Source organism: Copidosoma floridanum, unplaced genomic scaffold, assembly GCF_036245765.1.
Source record: "Copidosoma floridanum isolate Cflo_tuat_1 unplaced genomic scaffold, Cflo_Japanese_pri ptg000013l, whole genome shotgun sequence".
Lineage (NCBI taxonomy): Eukaryota > Metazoa > Arthropoda > Insecta > Hymenoptera > Encyrtidae > Copidosoma > Copidosoma floridanum.
Genome location: NW_028321890.1, coordinates 31,914,387 through 31,934,628, shown reverse-complemented (window position 1 = coordinate 31,934,628; position 20,242 = coordinate 31,914,387). Strand labels below are relative to the sequence as shown.

Genomic DNA, 20,242 nt, shown 5'->3' with positions numbered 1-20,242 from the left:
GCGGCGAGTCCCGAGGGTTATTGGGCAAGAAATCCAGTTCTAAGCCCCGGCGAAGGAAAAACATTTCGGTCCATCTCAATCCGTCGAGTCCTCGATCGGGACGACCGGTGGAATGTTGCGCGCGACTTTCCTCCCTACCACGTGCAAGTTACATCTTTTGCCGAGCACGGGATGGACTTTTCGTCGGGGACAGCGGTGGTGGGACGCGTAAAACCGGAAAGCCGTGACTTTGTATCGGATACCCTCTTCGCCCTTACAATCACAACATTACGCGAGACCACCTCCAATATCGAGAGTTGTGTACACGAAAATACGTCCAATTTATTTCTGTTGAATCGCAAGCTTTTCCAGCGCTCGAAAGAGAGGAGTTAGACGCGTGGATAGTGTAGAGCACCTTCGGCGAGTGGGAAGTACCTCGTTGGTCTGGCTCGCGCGTAGATGTGCGTATGACGCACCGATTGATTTTATAGTCACACGCGGGACGGCAGAGTATAGGTACGTTCAAGAGGAGCACTCTGCCGATTAAGGCTGCGAAAGTAAACCGATTTTCTCTCTCGATTTCGAAACGTGGACGATTGGCTACAGGGAGGCGCGTTAAAGACCGGCTGGATAGGTATACAGAATCGGCGGCGAGACGCTGCACGGGGCCGTAAAATTTTCTCGGCGCGCCCATCTCCTGGAGTAAGTGTGCTGTATACCCCTTGCGCTTAAAATATCGAGCCCGCACTACTAGGTTTGAGCGCAAACGCGGGACATATATATAGCTCCTGGGTCGAATCGATAAGACCCAAGACTCGACGACGACGGCGCGACATCGCTGTTCTCGCGGGAGAGAGTCACCACGTGGTTTTAGTGCCATGCACCCGAAGCTCGTAAAGTGGGTTATGCCGGTAAACGTAAAAGTGTTGTATGCTCGTGTGACTGATGGGTGAGTGCATATACATACACGCATGTATAGATACCGATCTTTTTCGCGGCGCTCTTCCACGGACAGTAATCAACGGAAGGAGAACAGTTGTTATCCTTGGTGATGGCAGCGGGCACTTTAGCAATTATTCTTCGCACATACACCTCGACGTAGAAACGTGTTGAAAAATAATGAACAAATGAACGCATTAAATAGCGACTCCACGCGCGACTATTCGGTGTGTGCACGTGTGTGTTTTTTTGTTTGTTGCAGCGCGTACAATGACGTTTAAAAGCCGTGAGTGGAGGAGAACGTAAAGTATGGTATAGCACTTGCTCATTGCTAGGATTTTTTTCTCCCACTCTGATGAGACAAAAACAGCAACTAACCAAATCAAGCCAACAAAAGGGAAAAAAGCTCGTGTCACCCCATCGTTTATTTTCAGCTTTGTTTTATAAATATCACAAGACCTTTTTCTTCTTTTGTTTTGGATGAAAATTGTATTTAGCAATCTTTGAAAATTGGTAAGTAGGTACCCCTTGCATCGCACAAACGTCCCCCATATGAGCGCCAACCAATGTTGAGGATCGCAACATAATTGTCGTCTGGCAAAAACCTGGGCTGCAGCAGTGTCGTCTCTCGGCGAGCCTCGAGTGTTACTTGCAAGAGCGCGGAGCCATAAACGATGCGCGAGGTCGGCCCGAGCTCGCGAGAGAGGCTAAAATGAAAACGCGCTGCGCCAAGGAGGTGGACGAAGCGGGGAGAGGTTTATCGTCTTTCGGCAAAGCGCTTTGCGGCTTCTCGCGCGCCCCCACCCCCCTTTGGTCTTACTCCCTTCTTTCACTTTTTCACCGTCCCTCTTTTTTTTTTTTTATTTTTTTTTCCTCCCCCTGCGCTTGGTTCAACCCTCGGAGAGAGCCTACCGGGCCGCTCGTAAAATCACTGCGCATGCACAAGCCTTTCGAAAACATAAAAGTTCAACGTTATGTGCCCCGGTGGCTCTCCCCCTTCACCCCAAGCGCCCGAAAAACGAACGACGAAGCCTTCCACCTCCGACGAGTTTTGTTTTTTCGGCCCCACTTCGTCTCTCCCTCTCTTCTCGTCCCGCTATGTTTATTTATGGGGATTCTTAAGTGGCCATCAATAGTCGCGACTCTCCAATGTTTTGCTTTACAAGTGCGTGCACCAGCGTAATGAGCTTGCGGATTTGGGAAGGAAAAAATGCGGGAAGGGGGTGGGTGCAGCACTCGATGAAGCAATTTACCGGTGCGTGGTGTATATTATTTTTACGCAGAGCTGTACAACCGAGAGATTTTGTAATTATAGTATTTCATGTGAATAAGCACCCAATACCCATAACAATAATTGTACGAAGATCTCATTTTTGCATTTCGGTTCATTTTCCCTATGATTGCAGCTTGGTGCCAATATCGGATCGTACACGCTAACATGGCAACCTTTTGTTTGTCAATCGAGGTATAAGCCATTTGAATGTAGATGTATTATGTTTCCATGCCACGATTTTGAGGGTAAAGGGTGTACCTGCACACATTTCTCAAATACTTAGTTGCTCAATTTCAATGTATGCCAGAACAGCATTAGCAGCAGTGACAGAAACTAAGCATCTGTTGTTTGAATCTGTTGGAGGTGTAAGAGGGACTTTTAAAATGGCAACTTTATTGCTCCACCGAGAGTTTATGGCAACGAAACACACATCACCTTCGAGAAGTTACAAGCAAAAGGAATGTTACATTAGACGCTCACCACGCAATCGCCGTAAATTAACAATTAAGATGTTCAAGTGTGTGCGTGTGTGGACCTACATATTGAGTTCGCGTGTGTATATCGATAGAAACTCATTTTTAACGATTTCAGGCGATTGTATTAATGATGGTAAGGCTCTGGTGGTACTCGATGTTGTTATTGTCCTGATAATATATTATAACTCTGGCATGCCATATTATAACTTTGATTTCAATCTAGGCCCTGGATAAATTATTTCGATTGAAATCTCAAGCACAGAAAAAAAAAAAAAAGTAGTTTGCAAGATGATCCAAAAGGAAAACCAGCCCACTACTGACGAAGATCATTAGAGATGATTGAATCCAACTTAGGAAAATTTAAATTAATTATGTGAGAACAGCAGATGATGCAGTCGATTACAAAGAAGGTTTGAGATCATTTAAAGACGATGGAGACAGTGTACTGATGCTGAGGGCCCTAGAAGTGAGCAGTTATAGTGGAAGAACCCTATTACCTAAGCTTTAAAAATAAGCTTTCAAACAAACTGAAAAAAAACCAATGTTAAGATGTAAATCATAATCTTTTTTTTTTTTTGCACAACAACTCATACCAGCAATGGTATGTACAGTCATAAATATACGCTTTTCTGTTTCAGGTCATCACGGGCTCTTCTAGTATCTCGACTGCAGCTGATGTAAATTTTTTTTTCTCTTCAGTATTTCATTTTCAAGCTCCGTATTTCGTAATCTGCCACGTAAACACCCGCCGAGACTTGAGAAAAGGGACTCTTACATTCCGATTTCTACTCACCCCCACACGCCCTCATCTATCCTTTACTCTCCTTGTTGTCCAGCTCAGTTCGCTAAGCCATTTGTGCAGTGTAGACCCCCTTAACTTTTCTCTACTTAAATAATCATGAGTGACGCGATAGATGCTGGAACTGGACATAGGAGGAGAACACACGAGTATGAACAAATAAATGCGAGGAAGGGGATACTTTTTCATAAATTTTGCTTTGTTTGTCGTTGCGAAAAAGAAAAGAAAAAAAAACCAAAAAACACATCGTACATAGCATTTCGAGTCGAGATTTACAGCATACGTGTGCGTTTATTACAGCCGCGCACTCAACGTCGCACGAATATTTACCTTTTACAGCACCGATAAATAATTTCTCGCTAAAGCTACGCGCGTCATTCGGGCTTTTCCACCGGACGACGTGTAAATCGTCTTTTACTATCGATTACTTTATTCCCATCGCGTGCCCAAACCCCCGACCACGTCCATAACTCAAGCGACCGACAATTTATTCGACCGCACCGTACAACGACGTCCTCGTCGTTTCTGCGGGACCCAAACATTTTAATCAGACGTTGCGCGCATCGCAATCTCCGAATCGACCCAAGCTCACCGGTATACAGCGCGTTCGCGAAACGCAAAAAACGAGACCAAAGAACCTGATTAGTGAGTTTTACTACGGGCTCAAGTCGGTTGGGGTGGTGAGTCGTTTATCTTCCGAAACGAGCTTGCGCGACCCGCAACGGGAATAACAATAATTACAGCCGGCGTCGAATATTCGGTGTGCACCTATAACCGAATACAAGCACTTGTGTGTGTGTGCTAGCTCGCTCGCGCTGTGTTGTATATACTCGCGAGAGATCAGGGACCCTTTCATTAGCTAGTCGCGCGTTTCCAAGGTCCAGCAGCCAGTGTAGTAAAGGTCTTGCAAATACGTGAGTGTCTCGGAATACAGCCTCTGCAGAGAGTCGTAATTCATAAGAGAGACCCCTTCGCGCGTACGACTTTAACTGTCGATGAGCGCCAGTAGGGTACGACTCGTATTTTTACGCGGTCGAGTTTTACTCGTCCACTTGTATATTTATGTGTATAACAACCATCATCTCCAGTCACCCGTCGTCCGCATGACTATAGTCTGTCTTGTAAATTTCGCGGACCGATTGAGAGAGTCTTTCGGCCAGCGCCAAAGTGAGCTTATTATCCCATAGCTCGATCGGCGGTAAAATTTTTTTGGTTTTTTCAGCTCAACCGAACTTTGCTCTGGTGCATGTGCTAGAGCTCACGTCGTCATTAATTTAATTGCACGGCCGCGAACGAGGTATTTAGTTTTACGGGCAAAAACTGTTTAAGCTGATTATGAAGACAGTCGCCGGCGATTTTCGATTTTTAAGAGCCACTTGTAGAATTTGGAGAAATCGAATGAAGCTTTGAGCGGAAAGAAAAAAAAAAAAAAAAAACAGGAGGAAACGAAATCCTCTTCCTGTGAGTTAGCTTCTGGAGTGTATAGGTACCGGCAGAGCCATACGCGCGTCCCCCATTAAAAATGCGATGTGGCAAAAAAAATGTTTTTTGCGGCGCCCGAGTAAGAGTAGGCCCCGAGGAAGATGAGAAGCATCGTCGTCGCGCTGTGAGAGAAGGGAAAATGAACGCACAAGCCCAGGCTTTTATGGGGCTTTAATTGTAGCCCGGCGGTGGTGCGCTCGCGTGTGCGTATATAAGGGCGTACTAAAAAGAGTCTCGCAGATGTACGGGGCAAACGAACCAGATCTCCTCGATGACGGCACCGGTGCTATTAGTTGAAATTCTCGTCATCAATGTCGTGGCTTTGGGAAAATTTGAAAGAAAAAAAACACGCGTTGCCCTCCCACCCCCGAACAATGGAACAAGTAGACAGAACACTCAACAATGAGCCTATATACTCCGTTGTTGTAACGTATATGTATACAAGGTATAGCTGCAAGTGGTATCTTTGACTTGTGAGCACCATCAGGTACTTAAAAGAGCTACGGTAAATATTAATTAAGCTATGTGTACGAGCTTGTTGTCCGACTCGTGTATGCAACCTGCGCTCGTGCATGTATAATTGCCAGTACATATATACATACACACACGTACGCTATTTCCGATCTCTCTCGTTCGCGCGTAATGAGCTTTCCCCTCCTCTCTCCCTCGTATGTTTATGCTGTTGTTCGGAAATATACGCGGCTGTTTAACGGCACGTTTATTTTAGATATACGTATGGCGTGCAGGTGGCGTATACTCCCGCTTACGCTGGTAATTTCCAATGATCCCAATAACCGGTGTCTATAGGTGTACCCACCGATAAAAAAATAAAAAAAATAAAAAATCGGCTTGGAATCGTCGACTAACTTACCGATACTCCATAAGACTCATCTCATCTCTTCTATTTGTTTTCTTACGGTCTGCGACTATATTAACCCCGGCTTGTCGTGAAACTTATAACGCGTCCATAGTGTTTCCCTTGCGTCACTTGCGCGAGATGTGGAGAAAACTCGAGAAAACCGTACATCTCCTCTTTTCTCTCGATAAAACAGCTTGTACACGGGAATCAGAGGGTCACGTGGGATTTCTTTTCGCGTATAGTTACATGTCATTACCTATGCGTGCAGCGGTACAAAAGAGAGCGAGAGAAACACCTCGAGTTCGCGCTACTGATTACACGGTGACGCGCTGCTTAGGTATTCTTTCGTGCAGAGGTATAGGCGTGTGCGGTCTTACACGCTCTCATTACATACCCTTCGGGGTAAAACCGCGCGTGCGCCCGTGCACTCTACAAGTGTACGTACGTATGTACACACTTAGTACCAGTGCAAGAAGTAGGTGTACCAAGTATAGATATTATGTTACGTACAGAGAAACCGAGAGTAAGTAGGAAGGATATCGAATATCGAGCGTAATGAGGAGATGAGCGCGTATTCAATTGCCCAAGTTTAACGATCGTTGGCTTGCACTTGGGAGCTGATGAATACATTAAAAAGTTGCATTTCCAGTGTATGCTAGGGGATCGGGTATCGTCAAAATGGTGCATCAGGTTCTTGCGGAAAAAGTTTACTTATCGTTTTCATACAGCCTCGCGATGGAACGGACTCGCAAATATAGATTTAATTGGTACACGTCGTGGTGAGTTTTTGGCGGCGAGTAACGCCATCACGGTCTCGTGTGATCTCGCGTAGGTACAACACGTAATATATGCCACGGTGTGCAGCGGGTATACTTGTCCAACTATCGAGCCGGTTGGATAAATATTCGCGCTCAAAGTGTGTCTCGGTACGTCGGCTAATCCGAGAGATCTTCCGAGACTGCCTCGAGTGGAGACGCCTTCCTCCTCCCCAAATCTCATTCTCTTCTGTCTCTTCGTTTCGTACAGCTATTTGTCATTCGATCAAAGTATTTCCGTCCGTCTTTTCTGTATAATCCCGTGTACACTTGCGCGTCGTTTGTCAAAAACTCTGTTGTCCTGTGATGGGCCAGGGGTAAAAAGTTTCGCGCTGATTCTTTTACGACTTTGTTTATCAGTGCAAAAGCCGGTTAAGTGGACACGAGATCCTGACAGGCAAGCAAATTAAAAGCGTTTAACGCCCAACTGCAAGCGTAATCGCGGCGAGTGGTCGTACGCGCAAGAGTCGCCTATAGTCACTCGGAGCTTTGGACCGTGGCCAGGGAGAGCTTTTCGAGACTCGGTGAAGAGCTTTTTCAAGGCGAGCATTAAACGTGGGCAAGACGTATGTACGTGATTTATAGGAAAATGGTCGATTGACACATCACTTGGGTATACTCTGTGTGCGTTTACTTTGAGCGCAACCAGCGACGATAATAGTGCAGTCCGACTATCTTTGCGTCTGTGTCGAAGAAAAACGTGAGATGGGTACAATATATGCTTTGCTATTGTTTGACCTCTGCACCGAATAAAATTATACCTACCGCGCATCAAAGCGACCAAAAGCTACAGGGGAAAACAGTGTTCTTTTTATCTACTCGTCATCCCATCGCTTTCCTCCTCCTTCTCTTGTTCTTCACGTTACGATCGTCCGCGTCTCGTTGTCCGACGTCTTGGCAACGACACATTGGACGTGTCAGGCGCTCGTGCTGTCTTCGACAATGTTGTTCATTCGTTTGGACCTCGTGCGTGGGTGGGTGCATACATTGTATTCGAGTGCAAGCAAACATGCGATCGACCGGGTGTGGAGCTGCATCGTCTATTATCGGATTGGGAGGATGTTTCCGTTGTATTATCGCTATGAGCTTGCGGTCCGATTTTTGTCCCAAATGGCATTGTTACAGTTTTGAAAGAAATAATTTTAAAAACCGGTAAAACAATTTTTTTCTCGTTTTTTTCTTTTCTTTTTTTTTTAGAAATTTTGAGTAAACCTTAGATTAGAGTATATTCTATCAATTTTCGTTACAATTGAATCAATCGATCGGCCCTAGGTCTAACTTTCATCCAAAAGCTCGTAGTGAAGGCGTTTTATAGACAGTTCTTTTATTTATTGGAGCGGAACTGTAATCGATGGAAAAAGTATTTTGATTCAATTTTTGTAAAAAAAGGGATTAAAAGAATAATACCTTATCTCGCCAGTAAAACTTTCAACAAACATCAAAAGGAAAACGAAATTCACGACACATTTAGTTTCTAAGTAAAACTCGGCAAGGGATAGATACGCATTGGATAGACAATACAGGGTATATTTTAGCTCAACGGGTCTCCGGTACTTGCAAGCTCTCCTCAAGTATAGATGCACTTGATTTTACTTGTTTCGTATGTTTGACAAATTTCTACCGAAAAAGAATGAAAATATTGTACAATAAACGATTCTTTCAAAACTGACAACTCGTTCCACCCCCCACGCATATACGTAACGTGCCATTGCACGCGAATGGAGCAAGACAGCCGGAAAGAGAAGCGCACTGGGTGGGACAAACTGCTCCTAAACTGTATTACTACGGATACCTACTCGCGGAATTGCACTACGACCGGTGTAGGTATAGTTACATGCAAGTTCACGTCGTCGTTGGCGCGAAATGCACTTACTTATACTTGCGGAGAAAATCGCGTTCGCTTGTATGACATCTGTGATGTGTCCCACGTCGGTTACGGAACGTTAGCCCATGTATATATAATCTCTGAATATCGCGTCGCGGTTTTGATTTCTAACGCACCAGTTCTCGTACAAAGGATTTGGGGGGGAAAAAAAAATTTCATATCAACCCACCTACCCGAGTTTCCGTATAACGCGGCCTTTGCGTATCGTAAATTTTCTATACGACAATATAAACGGGGATGATTGCACGAAAGTTGGGAAGCTCGAGATGGTTGCTTCGTGGTTCTTACCGAAGCACAAAGAAAGGGAAAATGTGTACGTACCCACCTATGTATATATACGTGAGTGTACGTACATTTTATGGCTCAAAATCAGTTTTATGCGTGCGCTGGATACGACACGCCCAGACGACAAGAGAGAGAGAGAAGAAATACACCCGAGTTTTATGCCTTTAAACGAGGACTAATCTCTTGCGTGTTGCTCATTTCGTTAATGCGGTATATATACATTGGACTCGCGTGGAATGGAACTTTCGCTCTGTAACTTTTTATGTATCGAAAGAATGAAAGGAAGAAGAAGAAAAAAAAATGTGCGTGTTTCTTTCCCTCCTTCTCGTGTGCGGACTTGAATCGAAGTACGGATATGATTTATGAAGATGACTATAATACAAAGAGTTTTAAATGCCCATTAAACCCGAGCGTTTCAAGGAAAAATCAAGAATAATCATTTTTAATCTGGAAATTTATCGCCGCGCTCCGTTTTCGTTCTGTGTATAGGCACTGCTCGACTACGACTACGATGGGATTGGAAAAAAAAAAAAGAAAAAACAAATCGTAAAGTTATTAATTAACTATTCGATCGCCATGCGCTGCAACTTTTTTACATATAAGTACCCAAGCTAGCTACGACCTACGCGGCTCCGTATTACACCTCGAAGAAATTCAATTAACAGTAAAGGCCGGCGACGTCGATTCATCGAAAGAAATCAAACGCGCGCTGCGAGAAGCATCGTGCGGTTGTAAAATAATCGGGATGGCTGGTGTATAACTTTATAGAAAAAAAAAAAAAAAAAAAAAAAAAAAAAAAAAAAAAAGAATCAAACTCTCGAACAAAGAACTATAAATGCCAAAATGTGGGCGTGCACCGATTTCTACGAAAGCTGGATTCTTGGCGCGCCGAAAAGCGATTTTTTGTGGCTCTTCCTTTTTCGTCTTTCATCGGAAGATTCCAAAAACGGGCGTAAAAGAGACGTAAAATATGAAATAGTAGCAAAGGTGGTGCATGTATGGTGTACGAGACTAGCCGTTGTCGCCACCCTCGGCCACCGGTGCAGGCGGCCCTTTTGAGCTAGAGTTGGGCGGATGGGCGCGAAGGATGGCTTCTGTCGCACGTGCGCTTGGACTCTTCCTCTGTCGTATTGTAGGGTATACAGAGGGACACGCTATTCTTCCACCCGATAACGAAAATCCCCACAAATAACAATGCCAGCGTGGTGCAAATAATTGGTGGAGTACCTATACGTATTTTTAGAAACCTGATATCTCGGACGCCGACGCGGGTATGATTTATTCAACGACGAGACGTGAAGTGAAGCAACGATTAATATTTACCGGATAAAACAGCGTTGGTCAAAGTGGGTATACATTATCATAAGTACCTATACCTACAAAAATCAAGTCAACTTAATTCGAATGTACTATTTATAGCTTTGATGGATAACCACCAAGTCGAAGAGACATATTTAGTGGTAATTAAAATGTATGGAAAAGAAAAAAAAAAGCAGTGGATAAAAATGACGGAGAAAAAGGACAGATGTGAAGCTCACCAGTCGTGTACGAGGATGACGTATCCCTTGGACTAACCGGACTCGAGGACTGCACCCTTGTAGCCGTGACGCGCGTGCCCAGGGCGTAGGGCGCGAATCCTTGACTGGTGGTAAGGACCGCTATCGGTGGCGAGGCCATTCCTGCGCAATGAAGCCGACCCTTGAAAATGGTTAACGCTGCGTCAACGTGACCGTCATCCACGTGGTCGCCACTAGTACCGTTACCCGCTGGCTGATGCTTACCGGGATACGAGGAGGGTCTCTCGCGTGGACTGGCCGGATTGCTCGTGGGTGGTACTTTGGCGGGGGCCACGTAAGTGCCGAGGGTGTACGGGAACAGGCCGGCGCTCGTCGGCGACGAGGCCATGCCTGGTTGGTACGAGGATGATTCGACCTCGAGTTGACTAGTCGGGTTGTTCGAGGTGGACACTTTCGTTGCCATGACCGGGGCCCCGAGGGCGTAAGGTGGCAGGAAGCTCAGGCCTGTCGTCGTTACCGGGGACTCCATTCCTGTGGATGAAGCAGACACTGCGTATTATTATTCATCCCAATACAACTTTTTACTTCAATTGATACAAAAATGAGAACGTACAGGTATTTTTTTTTTTTTTTTTTTTTTCATAATATATGGAATTATTTTATTTATGCCACACTGCACATACTTTTCTTGGGCATTGAAGGCTTCGGTTTCAGGAGTAGATGTTTTTTTTTTTCAAATTAATATTTTCATATGTATTTCAGATACGTGATGTGATAACAGATACCTCGAGGTACGTCACTTGCGTGGCGTAGTGGTAACAAGACGATTTGCCACCGAGAGCAACGGAAGGGGGTTCGAATAAGATATATCTTGTTTGCTATGATTAGCAAATGCTGCGAATAAGTAGTGTTGACATTAAATGAAAAGTTAAATATTTAATAAGAATTTCTTTGGATTTGGATCCAAACAAAAATTTTTTTCAAGATATAGATTGGACTTTTCTCTATGGTAATCCCCTGATAAAATACCATTGGCCACACAGATGTTGTTCTACTCCAACTTTTTATTCTTTTTGTTTACCCAAAAGCTACAAACCAATGCCTCATAATCGACAGAATCCAATAACAAACAAGAAAATACTCTCTCGCCATTATACCCAAACGTAAAATCATTATAATATATAGGCAGTACATCCAACACCGACTTACCAAGGTACGGAGGAACTGGCCTCTCGCGAGGACTGGACGGACTAGTGGGTGGTTGCGGTGCCTTGGCCGTCGCTGCATAGCTTGCCAGAGGATACGGGAAGATGCCTAGACCAGCCGTGGTTGCCGGAGGTGACGCCATACCTGCGCCAAACGTATAGATAAAAATCATGCCTACGTCCACGAGCACTGGAGCACGTGTACCGTCGCTCGTCGTTACTTACCGGGATACGAGGACGGCCGCTCCCGAGGACTGGACGGCCTCGCGGGCACTTTGGCAGCCGTGACGTAGGTCCCCAGCGAGTACGGGAATATACCCAAGCCGGCCGTTGTCGGTGGGGACGCCATTCCTGCGCAACGAATGTCATCTTCGATAAGGTCGGTACGTGCCCGTCGCCGCACAGCGTGACACGTCATCTCCACCACTTTTGTCCAACTTACCTGGATACGAGGAGGACTTTTGGAGGGGATTGGCCGGACTCGTGGGCACCTTGGCGCTCATCACGGGCGTGCCCAGCGCGTACGGGAAGAAGCCCAGGCTGGCCGGGGCGGCTGGAGATATCACACCTGCCGAGCGAGGACAACGCGTGTGCATGAGTAGGGTGAGAAAAACAAAGGATCGTGTGTCGAGTCCTTCTGGTCCATCGGCTTACCGGGATCGGAGGACGGCCGTTTCGGCGGACTGTCCGAGGAGTCGAGGGGCTTCGCTGATAACTCGGGGTTGTGAAATAGGTCCGAGTCGCCGGCACCGAAGTACGGGACCCGGCCAAAGTAGGTCGGCTTGCCCAGGTTGTCGACTGCGTGGCCGACTGGTGGCCCGTTCGTGTAGTAGTACGAGATTCCTGCCTTCAGTATCTTGTAGAGCGTCGTTTCTTGGATTTCGTTGTTCGCTACGAATCAAAGGGGTCGTTTTTTCATGCATAGCTCATCCAAAGCTCTTGTAAATGGTAAAGGTGATTGGAGGGTTGTATAATTGAAGACAAGTGTTGTACGTGGCACGATTATTTTCATTTGTTTTACCTGAGCGACGTGTACAGACAACAGTTTTCGATTCATCCCCAACAATCGTGTGATGGCAAAGCAGCATTACTCTGTGGATTTTCATATTTCACCCCATCACGTGTATTCTAACCGAATGGTCAAAAGTAACCCAACACGTTGTTTCCCGCGTTACGAGTACAATATACACCTGTGGATATTATAGCGTAGAGGAATAAAAATATACAAAGAAATAAAGGGCGAAGCGTCACAAGGAGCCGATACTACTCAATGGCGGACCGATTCTACTTTGGCCGTCTGTATCCTGCGGTTGGCCATTGCGGAAGACAACTTCCTTGCCTTTGGCGCGACTCCTCTCTTGTCCAGTTTGCATTGCGTGCCCGTGTTTGTACTCTTTTTTTTTTTTTTTTTTTTTTGTTGCCCGCCAATACTATACCGTGATTGAACTTCCTCCACGCGATACTCGATATTGCAGATATTTCCTTTCTTCTTTTACTTGAAGAAAAAAAATACTATAAGGAAATGACTCAATGACGCGAGAAGCAAACCGAGTATTGAAAAAAATGAGGGCACCGCTGGGAAGGGCGTCAAACTGAAACTGAAGATGTACGCTTTTTCTTTGATGGTTTCGTGCATATTTGGTTTATTCTTCACGGTATAGTTGAAAAACTCTGAAAAAACTTTATTTAGCTTTCAAGTCTCATCGACTACCCGAAAAAAGAAATTTAGAGAAGCAGAGAAATGTATTTATTCCAACAAAAAAAGCCAAAATCCCATTCGACCGGTGCCCTCCTCGATTTTTACAAACCGACGCAGCTAGCGTGAGATCGTGTGTGTGTGTGGCTTCAACCCCGATTTGTTCGACTAATCTGTGGAGCTACGGTCACCGGTGAAACACGACAAAAAACAAAGAAACAAAAAAAAAGAAAAAAAACGAGACACAAACGTGAACTGCACCTAGGGGGGTGAGAATCCGTCCATCTAAAGGAAGAGAGGGAGGGAGTCAATAGCCGTGGATTTGATACCTTGCGGCTCCAAAATGGCATGGAGAAGCACGCGCTTTTTATATACACAAAAACACGCATGTATCTACAATGCCCGTGCATCGCATCGTGTTTCACGTGGGTGACACGGGTATAATATAGGGCTATATACATAATGTACCTACACGTATATTGTAACGGTAGAGTGACGTAACACAAGCGCGCATGTATGGATGTACCGTTGGTATCACTATATTACATTGTCGTTGTTATACCGTTGCTCGTACAGGGAGGAAAAGAGGGTGGAGATTTGCGCGAGAACGCGAGAGGGGCGCGGACGCGCAGCTAGGGCTCCACGGGGCGGCCTATGCGGTGCACGCGAGCGCGGATCTCCGTCTCGCCCTTTTTCCGATTTCCGGCCGCAGCGCAAGCGCGAAGGTGTTCTGATGCTGCGTGTACACCATCGTGCACCTATGTACATATACATATATATATATATATACCCCCATGGAGCCATAATATGCTTTGCTCGTGTGTACGAGCGATGCGCGAGAGCTTGAGGAAATATATCATATGTGTAATACATTAACGAGAGTCACAGACCCAAGTGACAAGCGTTTTATTCATCCGTACGTTTGCGCGACGCGTGGAACTAAGTGGACGCAAATAAATCGTATGTGCACGTACTAATTATGCGCGACTATTGATAAATTGGGCGTTGATTGTTTGAAACTCACCCCTAAACTCTTTCTCCCTCAATATACATATACCTTTTAAGCGTTTTAATTGAGCGACAGCTGTCCGTTACTCGGGTGCACATAAAAATTTGCTTGAATTAAATTTCGCAGGGGAATGTATTTATGTGGCTTTCAACTTGGAGGCTCTTTTTTTGTACCATCCGTCGCAGTTTGCCACGAGAGACTAGTTTCTTGCGCGTGCATTGTGTGGAAAATCAATAAGAAATGTTGGCTTTTTTTACGCGGATGACAAGGAAAAATCGATTAGTCCGTCAAAAGTAACATTATCGCCAAGAGTACCCACGTATACGCGAGAACTGTAAATTTGATAATTACACGTTTCTGATAACCCTGTACAATATATATATATATATATATATATATATTATCTTTGTAGCGTCACCTAAAAAGTTGGCTTTTGCCACCGCATTTACGCGTCACGTCCGCGTTTGAACAAACGACAATTATCGGCACGCGCGAATGGCAATAGTGTGTATTGCATACCTACTGGGGCACTTTTCAAACAATGCATCAACGAGGATGAATCTAAAATCAGCTGAATCGCCGTATATAATTCCGGTGGCGCACGCGATAAGAAAAAAAAAGCTCCCACGACAGTGTCTAAGTTACGAATACAGAAAATTATCAGTACTCCGTGTGACACTGCAAAACACCGTCCATCTCCGATAATTTTCCCTTTTTTTTTCGTAGAACTATTCACCTGCAATTACCCGATACGCGGAGCTTTTCGGAATTACGTAACACTCTTGATATTAATTTTTTTTTCTCCCCACGTCAAATGGCTTGAATCGCGTCACGTAATAAAAGCACGAACGCAGGCGTGTACGGTGGTTTTACGAAACGCATAGAGTGCAACAACGGGGGTTTAACAGCGTGTGCACCGATAACTTGAGCCTCGAGTGGTCCGCGCGAGAAAAAAAATTCGTTCAATTACCGCGCACGCGTAAACAAGTATTAAGTATATACCTATACAATGCAACCATCGAATCGGTCAGGCATTACGCTCTGCAAGCTCCCCTAGAAATGAAGCAATTTGCAATAGAGAAAAAGAGCACGTTTATAGGCTGGTGGTTTAACGTTTAAGCGCACTGCTCCTTACATTCAGAGTCATCGCTGTGGAAATTTATTAACTGTCAGCCGAGGAATTTATACACGATATATATATATATATATATATTACAATATGGGGCCTCTGCTCGCGACCACCGGTAAAAGTACCACTGCTATCGTCGTCATTACAAATCCAAAGTATATTATATTTTTCCTCCCACTCTCGTTCTCATCGTGATGTGTGTACACATGTAAGTATACATGTATTCGCTTTGCCAAAGAGTGTCGCTTGTGCCGTATTTGTAATAACAACTGCACTAGAGTGCCTGTATGTATATACCTACGCGGGTGAGGCGTTTTTACGAGGAGTAACGCGCACACAATGCCCGTGCGTTGGTTTTACATATCGTAAAAATATATATATATATATACATATACATATACATATACATATACGTATATATATATTTACATGTGTAGCGGGTTGTGTGGCGAACGGGCCGAGTTATAAATCCACCTTGGCTGTTATGTCTTCGAGCGGAGCGCTACTCGCCATTTTATGTCGTTGCTGCTGGCCGTTCCTTTGAAAGATCTTTCTTTCTCGTGTGTTCGCTCTCTTTTGTCGAGAGAAAAGCCACGGGCCATATAGGAGGGGTGCTTTGGCGCGAAATGTCCCCCCTTGGCTCGCCAATGCGGAATATCGTCGTTACGTGCGAGAACGAGGACTTTGAACGACGCTCGCGATCGTCAAACTTTGCATGTGCACGAGTAAGTACATATACCCATACCCACGCGCTTGTCAAACGCAGAAAAGGAAAGATTTGACAATTGTTCGGAAAATATGGTTTTTCCTTCCCTTAAAACATTGTAGTGCTCGCGGTGCTTTTTTGTTTGCAGCTAAAGACAATATACTACAAAGGCACGATTTTTCTTGGACCGCATCATTTTACTTTTTCTACTTGAAATAACCCTTTTTCTATATCCAATGCCTACCATACATCATTTAAAGGGAGCTTGGTATTTCCTACTCTAGGATTTCGCTTGAAAAAAAAAAAAATAATAAATAAATAAATTAATTAAAAAAGTTAGTTCCGACAAAATTCATTGTACGTGTAATGTAGCAGGTGCATGGCATCCTCAATGTAATAGCCGTAGAGCTCGCGAGTTCGTGCATATACCCGGAAAACTATGTGTACCTATTCGTATTTCTGGATGTCAGTTTTATTTATACGCGTAATCAGCTGCTGCTATCCGTTCTCGCCAACCTCATCTTCGCACCAATCTCACTTTGTGCTTATGCAACAGAGTATCGTGCGTTTAGATCCGTTAAAACAGTATGTCTTTCTATTTTGGCAAACACGTAGACCAACTTGACACATCGTATCGTTATTTTTCCCCCAAAATAAAGATTTTACATTTTCTTGCACATTATACGCTCGCAAACATCTCTGTGGCAATTGCATAATCGTCCCCTCTTATATGAACATTTTCTACGATAATTCGTAAGTATACACTTTTGTTCTTTTTCGTATCTAATATCCACAAAGCATTCCTAGCGTAAAAAATAAAAAACCAGTTTATCTTAAAAGTACGAGATCAACGTTGACCGAGTGATGGAGAGTATACAGTACGGACTTTGGGAAAAAATTCATACACCCGCAAAAAATCGACCGTCTTCCGCAAATTATACCAAGAATTTACCTGGCAAATTATTAAATAAGCCGTCCCGAAGTATAAATTTAGCATCACACTTGCCAGCCAACTTAACGACACGTCGCCCGTGCGATAAATAAACCTAGTATAGAAAGGCAACATTACAAATATATGTATATATATATATGATGTGTATCGCATAGGAGCGAGAGCTGGCAAGCAGCGAACGAACGAGAGAAGCGGAGGACGGAACGAGTTGGCTTGCAACTCTGTATGCAACAGTTTCAACTGCCACTCATCAGCGCGAAAGACTAGATAAAGCGCGCACTCTCTCTCTCTCTCGTGTGCAAGTTATTTATACTCGCGCTAATTCCGTGTTCTGACGCCAGAGACTCTCTTTGATAGCCTAGAAATTGAATCTCGGAAACAATGTCAGCCACGGCGTTTTAGGCGCGATTTCTACCCCCATATGAAATTCCGACGCTCGTTCGTCGCCGTCGTCTCGCGAAACAGGAAGTCAGGGGGGCCAAACAATACACCCCTCCCAAACTAAGTATGTGTTTGATAAAACATCTCGAGACGAGGGCGAGGATCGGTTGGTGCAGGTGACAGAAATTTGGCACCGGTCAGACCCGACGAGCCAAATATAAACTGTCGTACGTGTGTACCCCCTGCACGCAAAACCGGTATATTTCGAAGAGTCTTGAGTGCACAAGCGGCCGTAAGCAGCGAAAATTATTGCAACGTCTTTTCGTTTGATGTGGCGTGGAAAAATCGGCAATCATCGAGGATACGATAGTCGGGGTGAAATTTAATATTCCCTGATGCCGTGCTAGCAGATAGTATATTACAAAGTTGCGCGTAAACATGCAGAGTGTACGACTAGACCGCACCGACGTGGATAGGCTCGGATTTTAAATAAAATGTCGCTTTCTGGTGCATAATCCGTGCGAGTAATCAGCGTAGGTTTTTTTTCTCTCGATCGAGGCACGGTACGAGATTTATACTTAGGAAATCGGTAAATAAAGTTTTTTGTCCGCCGCATCGCGCATGAAATACAACATTTTGCAGTCGTGCTTTTTACGAGCTGATAATGAATATTTATAGAAACTACTCGCGGGGACGGAAAAAAAAATAATCGCCGCGTAAGTAAGTGCTTTGGAGGAAAATTAAAAAAAAAGAGTTGGCGCGCATTAGGTAGGCGTAGTTACATCAAATTGAAATTTTACGCGCGACTTTCTACGACCGAAGCGGCTTTGGAAATGTCTAATATCAACGTAACTCCTCTAGCCTGAAAATTCCGACGACAAAAACAAATGAAGCTTCAAGTATCGCGCGTTTCAACCAATGTTTGTCGAGAATAACTTTACGTGTTACATGCACATCACGATCGTTGGCAATAAAGTGTATATGATTAACAATCGTATAGGCACGCCCGCGTACCTACCCACTCTAATGACACACACGTACTTTTAATTGCACAAGACCCGTCTCGTTGGAATAAAATATAAAAATCTTGCTTATCCCCCAACCGTATACCGTGACTTACGCGTACGTATACAGACGAGTTTTTTACTTGGCATATGTATATCACTGCACTTGAATTTTTTTTTTTTTTTTTTTTTTTTTTACAATCTCTTTACTATATCCAGTCGAGACAAGCCATGCAGTATTTAAAGGAAGGGAAGCCATCGGATAAACACAGCACGCGATAACAATGCAACGTGGTGTGTCTTTGGGTCTGTGCGAAAAAAAAACAGGCATGTATCTACGTGTATATTCTACAGGTATGGCGTGTATATTTATAGACGTATGCGTTTACGAGTGACGATAACTGAAGTTAATCAGACGTAAGTGTGATTCGCGCGAAGTACGATTTTTTTTTTCCACCTCCTCCTCCTCGCTTTCTCGTTCTTTCCATCACCTCTTTCTTCGAGTCCAAAGGATAGCATTACACGTGTACACGCGCAGAGAGACACTCGTTTATATGTACGTATATACAGGCTTGCAGTAGTCATCCACGGGGTGGGGAAGAAAAAAAAGGGAGGAGAGCGAAAAAGAAGTGCAATCGAGTCTTGAGCTGCTAGTGCGCGCGTCGCGTGTAATTGCTTTTTGCTCGAATGTTTTCAGCGCGAGGAAAGAAAAACCAGTTTGCATCCTGAAAACAACAATTTGCTACATGATGTGCACTTCTCCGTCTTTCCTGCATGTGCTCGTGTACAGCTTACACGTTTGAGAAAAAGAGAGAGAGAGAGAAACGTAGGGCATTTTCCACTTACAGGACTATATGGAATTCTACAAAAACCATAAGCTGTAGGGTCAAGGAAAAATTTAGTTTTTCTACATGGCTTTTAAATGTATTGAACTTATCTGCAAGATAACAATTTTCTGGTATTGTATTGTGACTAGTGATGGATAAAAATCGGTTTTAGCAAAAAGGTGTATTTCATCAGGAAAAACGTTTCGTATTAAAGCGTTTCTAAAGTCATTTAATAACTTTGTCCAAGTCTGCTTGTGGTAGATTTAAAAGTAGAATAATGAAAGGTTTTTTTTAAAACAAGCATTTATTGAGAAAACTAAAAATCAGAGAGTTTGTTTTTGTCTTCAAACAGTATGTATGTGTGATTCTATGGAAAAGCTTGGGGTGCTCAATATGATAACATTACACTGATGTTGTATTAGTATTAATTGACTATTATATTGTATTCCAAATACTATTTAGTAAGGAATGCAGACTATGCTATGTGTTATCAGTTATTTATTTGGCATATAGATCACATGAAACTTTTACAATTTAAGCACCCCTTGGCAAAAAAATTATTCAATATTATTTAGTTCAATAAGTGAAAGTTTGTTTTTAGTAGTTAAATTATTTTTTTTTTTTTTTTAATGATGTACGATTCTACGGGCTATTGTTGTCAATGAGCACATTGCATAATAGTGCATGCACTTAAAACAATAGTTAATTATTTAAAATATAGTTTTTAGTTTACAATAACTTAGTAATAATTAATGAAGTATTAAAAAATTTTACACTACAACATGTTATGAACATGAATTTTGTATGCCTCTCTTTTACTCGTTGTACATACCATAAATTATGGTAACTCCAAACAGTTGATAATATTTTGCAAAAATTATATGAACAAACGTAATACACGTAACCATACATTGGAAAAAAAATAATCAGTGGTCAACTGAAACGACTTGTTCTAAAACGATCTTGCATGGATGTACTATACTTCCACTTACTTGAGGAACAGCAAGTCTCAAAATGTATCTCC

The 20,242-nt window shown here is 43.7% G+C and overlaps 1 protein-coding gene across 4 annotated transcripts in view; it reads right to left on the bottom strand.

The window, feature by feature from the left end:
- Nucleotides 1-20,242, bottom strand: part of dsx (transcription factor doublesex) — a 71,929-nt gene that overhangs the window by 5,343 nt on the left and 46,344 nt on the right. The window contains exons 5-10 of one of the 4 annotated variants that reach the window (XM_089590890.1): nucleotides 12,169-12,405; nucleotides 11,957-12,082; nucleotides 11,740-11,883; nucleotides 11,519-11,659; nucleotides 10,574-10,840; nucleotides 10,331-10,507 (exon numbers count right to left, since the gene is read on the bottom strand). In XM_089590890.1, coding sequence (XP_089447016.1) covers nucleotides 10,331-10,507; nucleotides 10,574-10,840; nucleotides 11,519-11,659; nucleotides 11,740-11,883; nucleotides 11,957-12,082; nucleotides 12,169-12,405 — 1,092 coding nt within the window. The remainder of the gene's footprint in view (nucleotides 1-10,330; nucleotides 10,508-10,573; nucleotides 10,841-11,518; nucleotides 11,660-11,739; nucleotides 11,884-11,956; nucleotides 12,083-12,168; nucleotides 12,406-20,242) is intronic. The other 3 variants (XM_089590892.1, XM_089590891.1, XM_089590893.1) reach the window with 3 other exon arrangements.